This window comes from Zootoca vivipara, chromosome 8 (genome assembly GCF_963506605.1).
Source record: "Zootoca vivipara chromosome 8, rZooViv1.1, whole genome shotgun sequence".
NCBI classification, from domain to species: domain Eukaryota; kingdom Metazoa; phylum Chordata; class Lepidosauria; order Squamata; family Lacertidae; genus Zootoca; species Zootoca vivipara.
Window position 1 is genome coordinate 84573876 of NC_083283.1, and position 15035 is coordinate 84588910.

The window sequence follows — 15035 nt, forward strand, 5'->3', positions numbered from 1 at the left end:
TTAGCTAATGGGGCCTCCCGCTGCCGCCAATGCGCAGTTAATGTTCTCATCCTGAAGCAAAGTTCTTAACCTGAGGTACTATTTCTGGGTTAGCGGAGTCTGTAACCTGAAGCGTCTGTAACCCAAGGTACCACTGTAATTGCTTCGGTGCACTTCCTATGTCACCTGTGGGTCTTGTGTATATCATTCTGTGGCATACAGGCCATAGAAGAAGCAGAGCATCGAGGGGAGCCCTGAGTTCTCACCGCTTTCCCTATCACACGTGCGGTATTTAAAGTGAGCTGTGCATCCAGGAGCTGCTCATGACACAGGAAGTGTTCTGATAGCGCTGGCCACCTAATTTCTCCATGCATCTGGATTTGTGCATTTCCCAGGCCCCCCACACCACAGAGCCCAGGCCCCATCCCCATGGGATCCTGTGGCCACTTAGGTTTGCTTCATTACTTCACTGTCAGTTCTGATCTCTGCAAACCTTCGTTTCTTTTCAATTCCTTCACACCCAGCCCTGCCTGCCTGCCTGCCTGCGGTCCCTGGCACTTCTGTCAGACAGCTGGGGGATATGAATGGAAATAGTTAAAAACCGCACTTCTCCACCCAGAAGTGGGTGTTGCCTGTGTGAGAAAACAGTATAAGAACAGTAGGAAGTTCCAGCTGGTGAGAAAAACCTTGAAGCAGCACTGCTGGGGCATTTACATCTGGCAGGACCTGTCTTTTCCTTGGGACTGTAAATATACTGCCTGTGCAGGATGTCTGAGAACAAGAGGAAGGGCAGAGGAAGGGGCAGAAAGAACAAAGAAGGGGGGACAGAGGAAAAAGAAGCAGGCCCCACAGAAGGTACTTTCCATTTTTAGCACATTTTACTGCATCTGAACAAGAGAGCTTCTGAGCTAATGCAAATGTACCAAGATACTGTTTCTGTCTCCTTCAGAAATACATTAACTATTTAAAAATAGCAACAGAAAACTAATCTCAGCAGGAATCAAGGCAGGGTGTTTTCTGGAAATGTCCATGGTCACGACTCATAAAGTGCTGATTAGAACGTTTCATGCAAATAGGCTTTTTCTTGTGTAACATCCAGAAATTCCCTGGTGTAGCAGCCAAAGAAAAAGAGAATGTGTTTGAGAGACAGAAGCAGTAACAGACCAAACATGACCCAAGGAACTACTGTTGTTGATGCAGTTGTTTTCACAAGTGATGCGCTTACAATAATTCTAAATGCTTTGGTGTAATCATTATAACTCCAGATTGTTCTTACCTGGTAATTTACTGGCGCTGGCTATCAGATGTTGACTGTCAATTAGCGGGCTAAAACGGCAAGAGGGTTGTTCGTTCACCGAACGTATTCAGTGATGCAGAGAGCACATTTGTGCAGGTTTAATGCTTCCCTTTTTTGCCATAAAAAACAGAGCAACAGGCTGTATGGTTCAACAATGCCAGTTTATCTGGAAGGAAAATTTAAATGTTTAGTAAAGATGCAGCAACAAGCCTCTCTCCATCTCTCTCCACACACTTGAGTGATGATTTCTTGAAGCAATGCATCTGTCTGCTGATCTATCAATCTAATCATCTGTCTACACCCACCCACACAACAACAACATTGTATTGGAATGGTGAAACAGTTTATTAATCTCCATTGTTGCTATATTTTAAATTTCCCATTCTTACAAATAGTTGCCTTTGTAAGCACCCATGGTCACGGTCCTCTCTATTGTATCACAATATCTCTGTGTGGTAGGCTTGGCTGAGAGAGAGTAACTGTCCCAGGATTACTGAGTAGGCTTCATGGCTGAGCTGGGGGTATGAAGTCGTCATGCTCCTTGGGGTCTCAAATTTCAACAGCACCCTGTGTGACGACGGCCCTTTTTTTTTCTAGAAGTAAAGTACTGGTTGTGGTACCCCCTGTGCCCAAGCCAGGCTCCCTGCTCAGTGGGACTAAACTGGTTGTGCTCCTCAAATGAACTTGGATCTTCCTCTTTTTGTGTTCAAGACTGTATCTGCCACAGCACACTGCCTCTCTATTTTATATTTCTAAGCTCTCATCAGGTTATGTCTTAGTGAGCCTCTGTATGAGCCCTTTTGCTTTAACTCCCTATGCAGTTTCCCCCAGTGCATAGATGCCTTTAGATGGTTGCTTGTGCCCACGTTCCTGCTCGTTTCACTGAGGCTGGAGACGTGTAAGGGCAGTAATAGTAGCCAAATGGCATGTGCTATAAGAGAATAATACACACACCATAGCAGCTGTGAGTGTGAAATAGGTGTTTAAATATATGAAACTTCCCCCCAGTTATCAGCCCCCCCGCCCCAATATGGTTAGGTCTTCATAAAACAATAAACTTCCAGAGCACTAGATTTTATGTTATGCACTTCAGAATTCTGGGAGTGAGAATATTATGAATAATCTAAATGCCCTTTAGCAAAGGGAGGTGGTTTTTATTTTTTAAAGAGAGGATCAACAGCTGTGCTAATGCCTAAAGTGGAGGCAGAGAACAGACATTTATCGGCTGCAGAGGTGACTGGATTAGATGAAGGGCAGCTTGGGATGAATTTTAACAAGGAGAAATGTAAGGTACTACACTTGGGCAAAAAAAAAGGAAAGGCACAAATACAGGATGGGTGACACCTGGCTTGAGAGCAGTACATGTGAAAAGGATCTAGGAGTCTTGGTAGACCACAAACTTGAAATGAGTCAGCAGTGTGATGCAGCAGCTAAAAAAGCCAATGCAATTCTGGGCTGCATCAATAGGAGTATAGCATCTAGATCTAGGGAAGTAATAGTACCACTGTATTCTGCTCTGCTCAGACCTCACCTGGAGTACTGTGTCCAGTTCTGGGCACCACAGTTCAAGAAGGATACTGACAAGCTGGAACGTGTCCAGAAGAGGGCAACCAAAATGGTCAAAGGTCTGGAAACGATGCCTTATGAGGAACGGCTTAGGGAGCTGGGTATGTTTAGTCTGGAGAAGAGAAGGTTAAGGGGTGATATGATAGCCATGTTCAAATATATGAAAGGATGTCATATAGAGGAGGGAGAAATATTGTTTCCTGCTGCTCCAGAGAAGCGGACATGGAGCAATGGATTCAAACTTCAAGAAAGAAGATTCCACCTAAACATTAGGAAGAACTTCCTGACAGTAAAAGCTGTTCGGCAGTGGAATTTGCTACCAAGGAGTGTGGTGGAGTCTCCTTCTTTGGAGGTCTTTAAGCAGAGGCTTGACAGGCATGTGTCAAGAATGCTTTGATTGTGTTTCCTGCTTGGCAGGGGGTTGGACTCTTCCAACTCTATGATTCTATGAATGCAGCCCATGAAAACTTGCCACATAAATGCGTTCGTCTTTAAGGCACCACAAGCTTCATTATTGTTTTTGTTTGCAGAAGATCTCTCTGATCCTTTTCAGGGATAATATCCTTCAGCTCTGGCCTTTGCATTATGTTGCTAGATTAACTAATGTGGTTTATACAGGTAACATGTTTAGTTCCCATCTTTTACAGTATTCTGTCACTTGGAGCAGAGCCTGCTTTCCTTTCTGGCTGACAGGCACCTGTGTTCTCTTCTTTGAGCAAAGCAGGCTTTTGATCTTTTTATGCCTGAAACAAAACTTTAAAATTACATCCTCCTGCTATGCAGCTTCCTTTTTTTTTAAAGTGGCGCATACATTGTTTCATTACTGTACAGTATCATGCTATTTCATGGGAATGCTGGTGTAGCCTAATACGTAACTGCTGGCTTTAATTTGAATGCTAGATGTTTAGTGCCTTGGAACAAAGGCAGGCATCCCCAAACTGCGGCCCTCCAGATGTTTTGGCCTACAACTCCCACGATCCCTAGCTAACAGGACCAGTGGTTGGGGAAGATGGGAATTGTAGTCCAAAACATCTGGAGGCCCGAAGTTTGGGGATGCCTGAACAAAGGTGTTCCATAGTTATTGATAGATCTTTCCTCCATTGATTCCACTAACCCTTTTTGGTCCCAAATGCCTGTTGTTTTCAAGTTTGCCACAACTTTTCATGTGCCCCATTTTGGAACATTTTGGTTGCCCCTAATAAAGGTGTTTCCCAACCCTTCCAACTCTACAATTCTATGGTCCTAACTGGGGATTCTGGAGTTTTGATCATTTTAGTACTTCTTTGTATTGTTTTCCAGCTCTATTGTACCCTTTTTGAGAGCAAAGCTGTACATTGTGTTATGAGTTTGGGAGTGGGGAGGAGGCAGAGACCCTCTGAACCCTGGATCCAGCAAGTGTTAAAAGCTCACCAAGCCTTCTAATTCTGGGAACTAGCCAAACTAGCTTCCTGGTGAGGGGATGAGGGATTTAGGGGCCTGGTGCGAGACGGCAATTGAGTTGGGTCCCCTCCCTCAACTGAAAAAAAAACCCCGAGTTGAGTTTGGGCAGTGATGTGACCTAGAGCCAGTGTGGTGCCACAAACTCTGGATAAACCCCTGGAACCCCTGGAATCTCACACCGCTCAGAGATTGGGATGGCAAAACTATTTCCCCATGTGATTATATAATGACATTGCGACAATGGATGCATCGTTTTCAAACAACTTCCTAAATCTGAACTATTTTCACTGCCACAGCGCACTGAGTTCTTAAGTGAGCTTTCCACGACGACTGCAAGATCTCTGTTCTAAATAGTCACCACCAAACTAGTCCCCAAGCATGTCCACCTCTAAACCTCATCCAGAGAACTCTAGTAAAACTGAACCAAAAGCAAAGAGCATTGCCGGGTGTTGTTAGCAAGATCAATATCTTATTTACCCTCATTCAGACAGATTTTTCATCTTCCCTCTGATGTGAATTTAACATTTGTAGGAATGTGTATGTTAAATCCACAGCCTGTGGGAATGTAAGAATACAGCCTTGTTTAAACAAGACTGTGGGTGGTGATCTATCTTGTGTGGTGTTATGTGGCGTTTCCGTGCGCTCTGGCTTCCATCACGGTGTCCCGTTGTGCCAGAAGTGGTTTAGTCCTGCTGGCCACATGACTCGGAAAGCAGTCTGTGGACAAACGCTGGTTTCCTCGGCCTGAAGCCAGGTGAGCGCCACACCCCATAGTCAAGTTTGACTGGACTTCACCACCCAGGGGTCCTTTACCTATTTACCTTTAAATATTTTCAAAGTGCAAGTAGATAAATAGGGACCACTCCGGCGGGAAGGTAAACGGCGCTGTCTGCGGACAAACGCGGCTCCCTTGGCCTATAGAGTGAGATGAGCGCCGCAACCCCAGAGTCGGACACGACTGGACCTGATGGTCAGGGGCCTTTATTTTCCAGGGAAACCATCATGCCTGGGTAAGTTGAAGGCACTGATGCATTTTTTGAACAAGCAAAAAAAGGAAGGGTGTCTACCTGTGCACGCACAGGCAAATTAAAAATGAATAAATCAGTATCTGTAAGGGTGCAGCCAATAAGGAAATGAGCCAACCGAGAGACAAGAGCTGGTAATAATCACTCAAATACTTTTGAAGGGAGGAAATAGTGAAATGTGTTAGAAGTGGCATTTCTTAATCTAAGCAAATACCTGTACTTAGAGTGCTCTAGCTCCCATATTGTTGAGATTACAGTCATACCTCTGGTTACGGTCACTGCGGGTCACGTACATCACGGGATACGAACGCACCTGTCAGGGGACCTCCATACAGGGAGCCTCCACCTCTCCTGCTGACCAGCACATCGCCCAGCGAGAGCAGTGAGAGCAGCAGCAGGAGGTCAGGGGAGGGGGAGGAGGAAGTCAGGGGGGTGGAGGAGAGAGGGCTCAGAGATACTGCGGAGCCCTGGCACTGCCCTGGCCAACGGGCTGAGGAAACGAGGCAGCCACTTCCGTCGCCCCATTTAAAGCATGGTACTAAGCGTAAGGAGGGGAGTCGGCATTTTGGGGTGCCCAACCTCTTATGCTGGTCACATAACAGGAAATGTCCACTCCTGGATTCTGCGAGTTTCTTGGCATCTCTGCACTGTAAATACTATGCACAATAAACCTGTTAAAGACAGGACAGACTTTGGCGTCTTTACTCAAGAGTAGCCACACACAAGCCTTGACAGAGCCGAACCCGGAAGTACCGGAATGGGTTACTTCCGAGTTCGGCAATTTGCGCATGCGCAGAAGTGCCAAATGACACCACGCGCATACGCAGAAGTGCCGAATCGTGTGACGAGCATGTGCAGATTCGGCACTTCAGGTTGCACACTGCTCAGGTTGCGAACGGGGCTCCGGAACGGATCCCGTTCACATCCAGAGGTACCACTGTATTGTATTTTTGTTTAAATAGATCTGTTGCATTTTGTGTGATGAAATGGTTTATTTTAATGGACAGTGCTTGTAAATTACAGTCCTCCTAGATTCTAACAAAACGCCAGACATAATGCTCAATGTGCTTGCAATGCTACCATTTTTTGTTTTTTTAAAAAAAGCAAGAGAAAATATCTGCAAGAGTGCCTCCCCCCCCCTCCGTTGCCCGTCAGGATGTTATGATCTGCAGGAGAGACTCCTGTTATGGTGCTAACTGCCTTGGAGGTGCTGAGAGGTGCCCAGGAGAGAACCTCTGTGATGCTCCTCCTCAGCGGGAGAACTCCCTCCCTGTGGAGAGGCACCAGCTGCCACATCTTCACAGCTTCAGGCAGTTATTGAAGACACACTTCTTTCCCTGGGCCTTGCACAGTTAAACTACCTATTGCTGCCAGTGCCTCAGACCAACACAGCTGTTGTTGTTGTTTAGTCATTTAGTCGTGTCCGACTCTTCGTGACCCCATGGACCATAGCACACCAGGCACTCCTGTCTTCCACTGCCTCCCGCAGTTTGGTCCAACTCATGTTGGTAGCTTCAAGAACACTGTCCAACCATCTTGTCCTCTGTCGTCCCCTTCTCCTTGTGCCCTCAATCTTTCCCAACACCAGGGTCTTTTCCAGGGAGTCTTCTCTTCTCATGAGGTGGCTAAAGTATTGGAGCCTCAGCTTCACGACCTGTCCTTCCAGTGAGGCCAGCACAGCTACCTACCTGTAACTAATGCCTGGGGGCTTTTTTGATAAGAGTTGTATATTGGAGTGGGGCTTTTGTTTGTATCTATTTGTATTGTATTTTTTTTCTCTATAGCTTATGAAGGGCAGATAACAAATATAACTAATAATACTAATAACAACAAGAACAATAGTAGTAGTAGTATAGTGTGTGTGTGTGTGTGAGAGAGAGAGAGAGAGAGAGAGAGGGGGAGAGGGAGAAAGGTACAACTGAAAAGGCTGGTCATGGCTGTTTTAGGATGAGTGGACATTGCTACCTTTGCTCACATCCATCCTTTGCTGTTAAAATTATCATCACCATCATTCATACTCCACCTTTTTCTCCAAGGAGCTGAAAGTGGTTTACATAGTTCTCCCCATCTCAAATATCCTAACAACCCTGCGAGGTAGATCAGGCTTACACTTGCATCTGAGAGCCAGTGTGGTGTAGTGGTTAAGAGCGGCAGACTCGTAATCTGGGGAACCGGGTTTGCGTCTCCGCTCCTCCACATGCAGCTGCTGGGTAACCTTGGGCTAGTCACATTTCTCTGAAGTCTCTCAGCCCCACTCACCTCACAGGGTGCCTGTTGTGGGGGAGGAGGGGAAAGGAGAATGTCAGCCGCTTTGAGACTCCTTAGGGTAGTGATAAAGCGGGATATCAAATCCAAACTCCTCCTCCTCCTCCTCCTCCTCCTCCTCCTCCTCCTCCTCCTCCTCCTCCTCCTCCTCCTCCTCCTCCTCCTCCTCCTCCTCCTCCTCCTCCTCCTCCTCCTCCTCTTCTTCTTCTTCTTCTTCTTCTTCTTCTTCTTCTTCTTCTTCTTCTTCTTCTTCTTCTTCTTCTTCTTCTTCTTCTTCTTCTTCTTCTTCTTCTTATCTCCTTTTCCTTTCTACCCTTCTCAGAATTTAGATGGCAAGTTCCTTGGTGAAAGAACTCAATGGTTTCAGACACTAACAGTGCTGCCTGCTGGTGAGCTGAGTGGGGGTTTGAATCCTGGTCTTCCAGGTTCTGGGCCAGCCCTCTTACCACTGCCCTATATCCAATCTGCAGTTCATCGGCCGTGATTCTTTCTGACATACTAACAATAGTTTATTTATTTCATAAAATGTATACACCGCTTGATTGTAAAGAACACATACCCCTCAAAGCAGTTTACAAAAAGATAAAAGAAGAAAATCAAGGGGGAAAAATCACAACAGGACTTTAAAACAGAGAAAACCTAAAATACTAAAGTAGATTAAAATCACCTCAACTTTATAAGGACCTGGATAGGCTTGTCTAAACAAGAATGTTTTAAGCAGGAACCGAAAAGGGTACAGTGCCTAATCTCAATAGGCAGGGAGTTCCAAAGTTTGGGGTGCTGCCACACTAAAGGTCAAGTTCTTACAAATGCGGAACAGGTATTATTTGGCACCTGCACTAGTGCTAGTTCCCCGGACTGAAGCGGACGAGTGAGCACATGCCGAGTAAGGCAATCTCGAAGGTGAACTGGGTGGAATCTACACACAAATAAAAAACGTTCTGAAAATGCTTTTTAAAAAAAGCTTTTAAAAAAATACATTGAATTTTCCATAAGGCTCACTATTGCCATCTAGTGCCACATTGTATATTGGACTTAAAACACACTTAAAACGTTTTATTTGCAGCCGAATAACTGAGTCCCTGGTCCCAAGTTGTTAAGGGCTTTTTATGCTAATATTAACACCTTGAACTCACCCCAGTAGCAAATTAGCAATCACTGTAGATCTGTGAGCACAGGTTTTAGATGCTAACCATGCCTCGCTCCTGTCAGCAATCATGCTGCAGCATTCTAACCAACAGCAGCTTCTGGATCAAGTGCAAGGGAAGCCTTACATAGACGAGCGCCTTGTAGTATCCAGACTTGAAATAACCAAGGCATGAACTACTGCGGCCAGGAATGGTCCTAGCAGCTGAACCATGTCCTATTTGTCTCTATTTGTCTCCAGGAGACCTTTTCCTAATTTTTCATTGAGCTGTTTCTCCTCCCCGTCTCCCACCCTTTAGAGTGTTGTCCCCTAAGGAGCCTTGTGACTCGAATGTTTTGGCTCCCAAATGCCGCAAACCGCAAACGTGAGTGTTCCGGTTTGTGAACGCTTTTTGGAACCCAAAGTCTGACGCGACTTCTGCGGCCTCCGATTGGCTGCAGGAGCTTCCTGCAGCCAACCGAAAGCTGTGCCTTGGTTGTCGAAAGTTTTGGAAGTTGAACAGACTTCTGGAACAGATTCCGTTCAACTTCCGAGGTACGACTGTACTTCTGTAAACCTACGGTTCCTCCATGCTCATGAGACCTCTCACCACATGGATGGATGGTGCAATTTAGGAAAAATGTTGCTTAGCACATCCCGTGCTTTTTTTTCTGGCAGAATGTGCTGGAACTCAATACCGAGACCTTTTTGGGTCACATCCAGGGAGGCAGAACAAAGGAAGCTCTACTGGGCTGGCACTAGGGCACCCTTCTCATTGGCTGGCAAGCACCGTCCATCAGCTTGTGCACTCCCTCAATGAGCAGCTGTGCCAGGGCACTGTCAGGTGGGTGGAACCCTCCTTCTGGCTCCCCTGCCCTTCGTGCCTTCTGAAGTCATGCTCCTATTGGCTGGGTCAGCTCAGCAAAGACCTGACAACGATTGGCTGCTCCCTTAGGACAGGGTGGGGAGCAGCTTCTGGCAGGTATGCATTGCAGTGTGGGTAGGAGGCACCAGTCACACCTGTGCATTGGCCTCCTGTCTGTGGGGGAAGATGGTGCGCATCAAGGAATTATAAATGGTGGCACCATCAAGAGAAAGGCAGGGGTCCTCCAGTACTGTCCTCCTCCCCTCAGTGCCACCACGCATGGTTGCCCCTCCTCTTCCTGTGGAACCCAGATGTGCCAGTCATGGGAGTCCTTCCTTTCCCCTGGGGAATAAAAGGGACCCCCTAGGATCGCCTCGTGTTTCTCAAACTAGGGTCTCCAGCTGTTGTTGGACTACAACTCCCATCATCCCTGACCACTGGTCCTGCCTTTTTCCCCTAGAAAAACTACACTGGCAACATATATGCAGAGTTTACTGTATCAGATACCGTGTTTCTCATATTATAAGACATGTCTTATATTTATTTTTTCCTCAAAAAAACACACTATGTCTTATTTTCAAGGGATGTCTTATTTTTTTCCTCCTCCTCCTGCCGCGGCCGGCATTGCTGCTGCTCCTATCACTATGTCTTATTTTCGGGGTATGGCTTATATTCCTTGAATGCTTAAAAATCCTGCTATGGCTTATTTTATGGGGATGCCTTAAAATATGAGAAACAGGGTATATGAGATATAGTTCATGGTTCCGGAAGGACTGCAAGTGTCTCTTCTGCAAAAGACAGAGCATCTTTTAGAGTGTAAGAATGAAGTGATGATATTCTAGCTGAACTATTTAAAATTTTAAAAGATGATGCTGTCAAGGTGCTACACTCAATATGCCAGCAAGTTTGGAAAACTCGGCAGTGGCCAGAGGATTGGAGAAGATCAGTCTACATCCCAATCCCAAAGAAGGGCAGTGCCAAAGAATGCTCCAACTATCACACAATTGCGCTCATTTCACACACTAGCAAGGTTATGCTTAAAATTCTACAAGGCAGGCTTAAACAGTATGTGGACTGAGAACTCCCAGAAGTGCAAGCTGGATTTCAAAGGGACAGAGGAACCAGAGACCAAATTGCAAACATGCGCTGGATTATGGAGAAAACTAGAGAATTCTAGAAAAACATCTACTTCTGCTTCATTGACTACGCAAAAGCATTTGACTGTGTCGACCACAGCAAACTATGGCAAGTTCTTAAAGAAATGGGAGTGCCTGATCACCTCATCTGTCTCCTGAGAAATCGCTATGTGGGACAAGAAGCTACAGTTAGAACTGGATATGGAATAACTGATTGGTTCAAAATTGGGAAAGGAGTACGACAAAGCTGTATATTGTCTCCCTGCTTATTTAACTTATATGCAGAATTCATCATGCAAAAGGCTGGACTGGATGAATCCCAAGCCAGAATTAAGTTTGCTGGAAGAAATATCAACAACCTCAGATATGCTGATGACACAACCTTAATGGCAGAAAGTGAGGAGAAATTAAAGAACCTTTGAATGAGAGTGAAAAAGGAGAGCGCAAAATATGGTCTGAAGCTCAACATCAAAAAAACCAAGATCATGGCCACCGGTCCCGTCACCTCCTGGCAAATAGAAGGGGAAGAAATGGAGGCAGTGAGAGATTTTACTTCCTTGGGTTCCATGATCACTGCAGACAGTGACAGCAGCCACGAAATTAAAAGACGCCTGCTTCTTGGGAGAAAAGCAATGACAAACCTAGACAGCATCTTAAAAAGCAGAGACATCACCTTGCCACAAAGGTCCGTATAGTTAAAGCTATGGTTTATAGTATGGACTATAAAGAAGGCTGATCACCGAAGAATTGATGCTTTTGAATTCTGGTGCTGGGGGAGACTCTTGAGAGTCCCATGGACTGCAAGAAGATCAAACCTATCCATTCTTAAGAAAATCAGCCCTGAGTGCTCACTGGAAGGACAGATTGTGAAGCTGAGGCTCCAATACTTTGGCCACCTCATGAGAAGAGAAGACTCCCTGGAAAAGACCCTGATGCTGGGAAAGATTGAGGGCACTAGGAGAAGTGGATGACAGAGGACGAGGTGGTTCGACAGTGTTCTCGAAGCTACCAAAGTGAGTCTGACCAAACTGCGGGAGGCAGTGGAAGACAGGAGTGCCTGGCGTGCTCTGGTCCATGGGGTCATGAAGAGTCTGACATGACTAAACGACTAAACAACAACAATGAAGAGCCCATAGTGAATAAAGTCTGTGGGAGCGGACCAGATTAAAAAAGCTGCCTGGGGCTGATGCTCACTGTAATGCTAAGGGAATGCAGTCTGTGTTTTATGTAGTGCATCTCACCAGAGTCTGAAGTAATCCCAGTCTAGGTTTCTTCATACACAGTTTTGGAGCTTTATGGCCCGAGGCACTTGGAATTCTGGTGGCCATTTCTCATGCCTAATGTGAATTAGAGTTTGTTCTGAATAAAATGGTTTAGGCATCCTTTGTGTAGACAAAAGAACACATCTTACTTACATACATATCTTGAGCAAGACACTCAGCTTAACCTTCCCTGCTAGGTTGTTTAAAAGAATGAATAATATGGATTCGTTTAGTGTGATCCTTGAAAGTGTGAGGAACTACAGGAGACTTGTAAAGGCTCTTGTGGTTGTGTGTGATGTCTGGTGGGGCCTTTGTGGATCAAAGGAGACTAGCTGCTGTTGGAGAACCATTCTAGATGTGGCCCCAGGGCAGTTGCATTTGTTGTGCCCACATGTCTGCTCTGTTCATGTATATAAAGCAAGGGGTAAGGGAGTTTCTAATTAAAACAAACAAAAGGGGAATACAGGTGATGGGAATACCATGAGAATGGAGCAGAAATGTGAATAAGCAAACATGTCCACATCTATCATGCCTAGATCTATTCTGATCTATTCTAGATCTATCCTGATTTTCTGGTTGTTGCTCAAATGGACCCTTCGCTCACCCCCCATTTGTTTCTTTAATTTCATAGCATTTATTTACATAGTACTTTAGAATGTCCAGATTGCTTCATATTCATTTCCTTGTTGCATCCATTTCATCTGCTGTGGAAAGTAGGTCAGAATTATTATTTCCATAATGCAGATACTGTAGAAGAGGCAGGATGAGGCAGAATTGGCTGCCTTAGGACAAACACACACACTCACTTCGTGGCAGAAGCAAGATTCGGACCGGGGACTTCACTTTCTTTCTTAGCTACTGTGCAACTTGGCTCTCTAGATTCTTGAATTTGACTTAAGTGAGGCTGGAATGAAAATGCCAGATTAGACTTGACGATTCCTCAGGGTCTGATGACAGGATTCAGAAGGTTAAAGGAGCTTTAAGATGATCTACACTTTTGTTGATCATCTGATACCTGCATTATGGATTTCTTTTGCCTGCAGGCTGAGGATGAGGAATGTAGCTACATTTTACTGTGATGCGGAAATGATATTTTACTGTCAGGTTTTACAATTCTGTACATGTGCCTGGACTAGAGTTTTCCTGACAAGCAAATTTAATCTCTAAAATAAATTTTCAGGTTGCTTCTAGTATAAATTATGAATCAGATACCAGTCATGGATTCAGAGCAATATGGGGAGCCTGCTCAAGATCCAGGAGTAGTCATTTGGGCTAAACACTGTTACATTAAAAGTATGGTAAAAAAATAATAACATAGACCAGGCTTCCTCAAACTCGGCCCTCCAGATGTTTTTGGCCTACAACTCCCATGATCCCTAGCTAGCAGGACCAGTGGTCAGGGATGATGGGAATTGTAGCCTCAAAACATCTGGAGGGCCGAGTTTGAGGAAGCCAGAGCTAGGATATGTAGTGTCTGTTCCTTCTCTTGTGTCTGGGTGCTTCAGTGACCTATCTCACTGCGATCGTGCAGGGGCTGCGGAAGGAGCTGGCAGGTGAAGGTGTATAATGTGGCTGGAGCGTACCAAAGGATCAAGACTCTTTTTGAGTCATTGGAGAGATGCTTATGCATCCCTGTTCAAAATCCACAATGGATGCTAACTTTTAAGGTTATGTGCTGAACTCTAACCAAATCCACCCCAGCTTGCCACTGTGTAGCAGCCTTTTTTATTTTATTTTGGGAGAAGCATTGGAAGAATGTGTGAAGTCTATATCCCCCCTTGTTGTTTTTCCAAGAGGAACAGGGAGCTTTGTCATTGGTAGAGACCTTTCCTTACATAGGTTTCACACAAGTTTCTAGTCCTGGTCATCCATATGCAGGCTGACGGAGTTTGGAAACAAATCGTTACAGAAGATATGGCGCTGGTGAACAGTTAGTTTGCCTTTGCTGCAACCAGATTAGTAGCAGCTAGTGGTAGGGGCCTGTTTCAACCTGATCACCTTCAAAAGTTGTTAGATAATTTATTAGATAATTTTTCATATTCTTTGGTTTGTTTTTGACATTTGTTTTTGTTATGTTATTGCTGGAGGCCTTGGGCTTCCTTTTGGAAAAGCAGCGAACAAACATGAAATGAAAAGCTCTTAGTTCCTCTTTTTTTACATAATAGGGGAAACTAACCTAAAAAGGAAATCATGGGTTGGGATAAAGCAGATGGATGCTGTTCAGAAGAAATGAGTCAGCCATGGTATGCTTTGCCTCGGGCCCTGGGAAACAAAGGTAGGTCCGGAATAGGAGCATGTTGAGAATGTGGGTGCAACTGTTTGGATAGAAATGAGAAATAGGATCAGTCAGGGTTTTTTTTTTTTTAAAAAAAGCATTTCCTAACTGACATAGCAATCTTATACAGTAAGCCTGCAACTTATGCAACGTGTGTGCGCACTGAGCTTTAAGCATGTGGCAACAAACAAATAAATAAAAGGGAGTGGAGCATCCAGGAATAATAGCTTTGGCAATCCTCCCTGCCATTGAACCCAATGGGTTTTGACTTTACGCAATTTTGCCTTTAGGCACGATCCCTGGAATGTAAACCCTGTGTAAGCTGCAGGCTTTGCGTACTATCATCGCAACAGGGCAACAGAGATAAGCCCCTGTGGCATCACTGGAACGGTCGGTCACCATATCCAAAGTGTGCCAACTTCAGGAGGCGGAAAATAGGGGAGTGGAAAATTCTTGTCTGACGATGTTTTCATATATAATGGTTACTTTAAAGTTGCAATGTTTTGGCTTTTGGAGTGGTAGGATTCAGAGACTAAGGATATTTGGGGAGGATAAATGTTGGGTGCTTCCAGACTGTTGCTATTTGGGGGTGGGACTCAGTCACACACTGGCAAATTCAGTTGATTTGGAGCTCCTGAACAGGCAACCCACTTCTCCACAAAATTGAACTTTTTAAAATAAGAAAAGTGACGTGGAAATGTACTAGAAAGTGTGCTTGATGCAACACCATCACTTTCTCCTCTAGCTCCCCCTGCTGATTCTTGCTCACAATACTTTTCCTTCCTTCGGTTTCATGCCA

General features: G+C 45.1%; 1 protein-coding gene across 1 annotated transcript in view; it reads left to right on the forward strand.

The window, feature by feature from the left end:
• Positions 1 to 632: 632 nt before the first annotated feature.
• NRG2 (neuregulin 2) overlaps positions 633 to 15035 on the forward strand; it is a 93762-nt gene continuing 79359 nt past the window's right edge. Inside the window, exon 1 of the mRNA XM_060278136.1 lies at positions 633 to 834. Coding sequence (XP_060134119.1) covers positions 747 to 834 — 88 coding nt within the window. The 5' untranslated portion in view covers positions 633 to 746. The remainder of the gene's footprint in view (positions 835 to 15035) is intronic.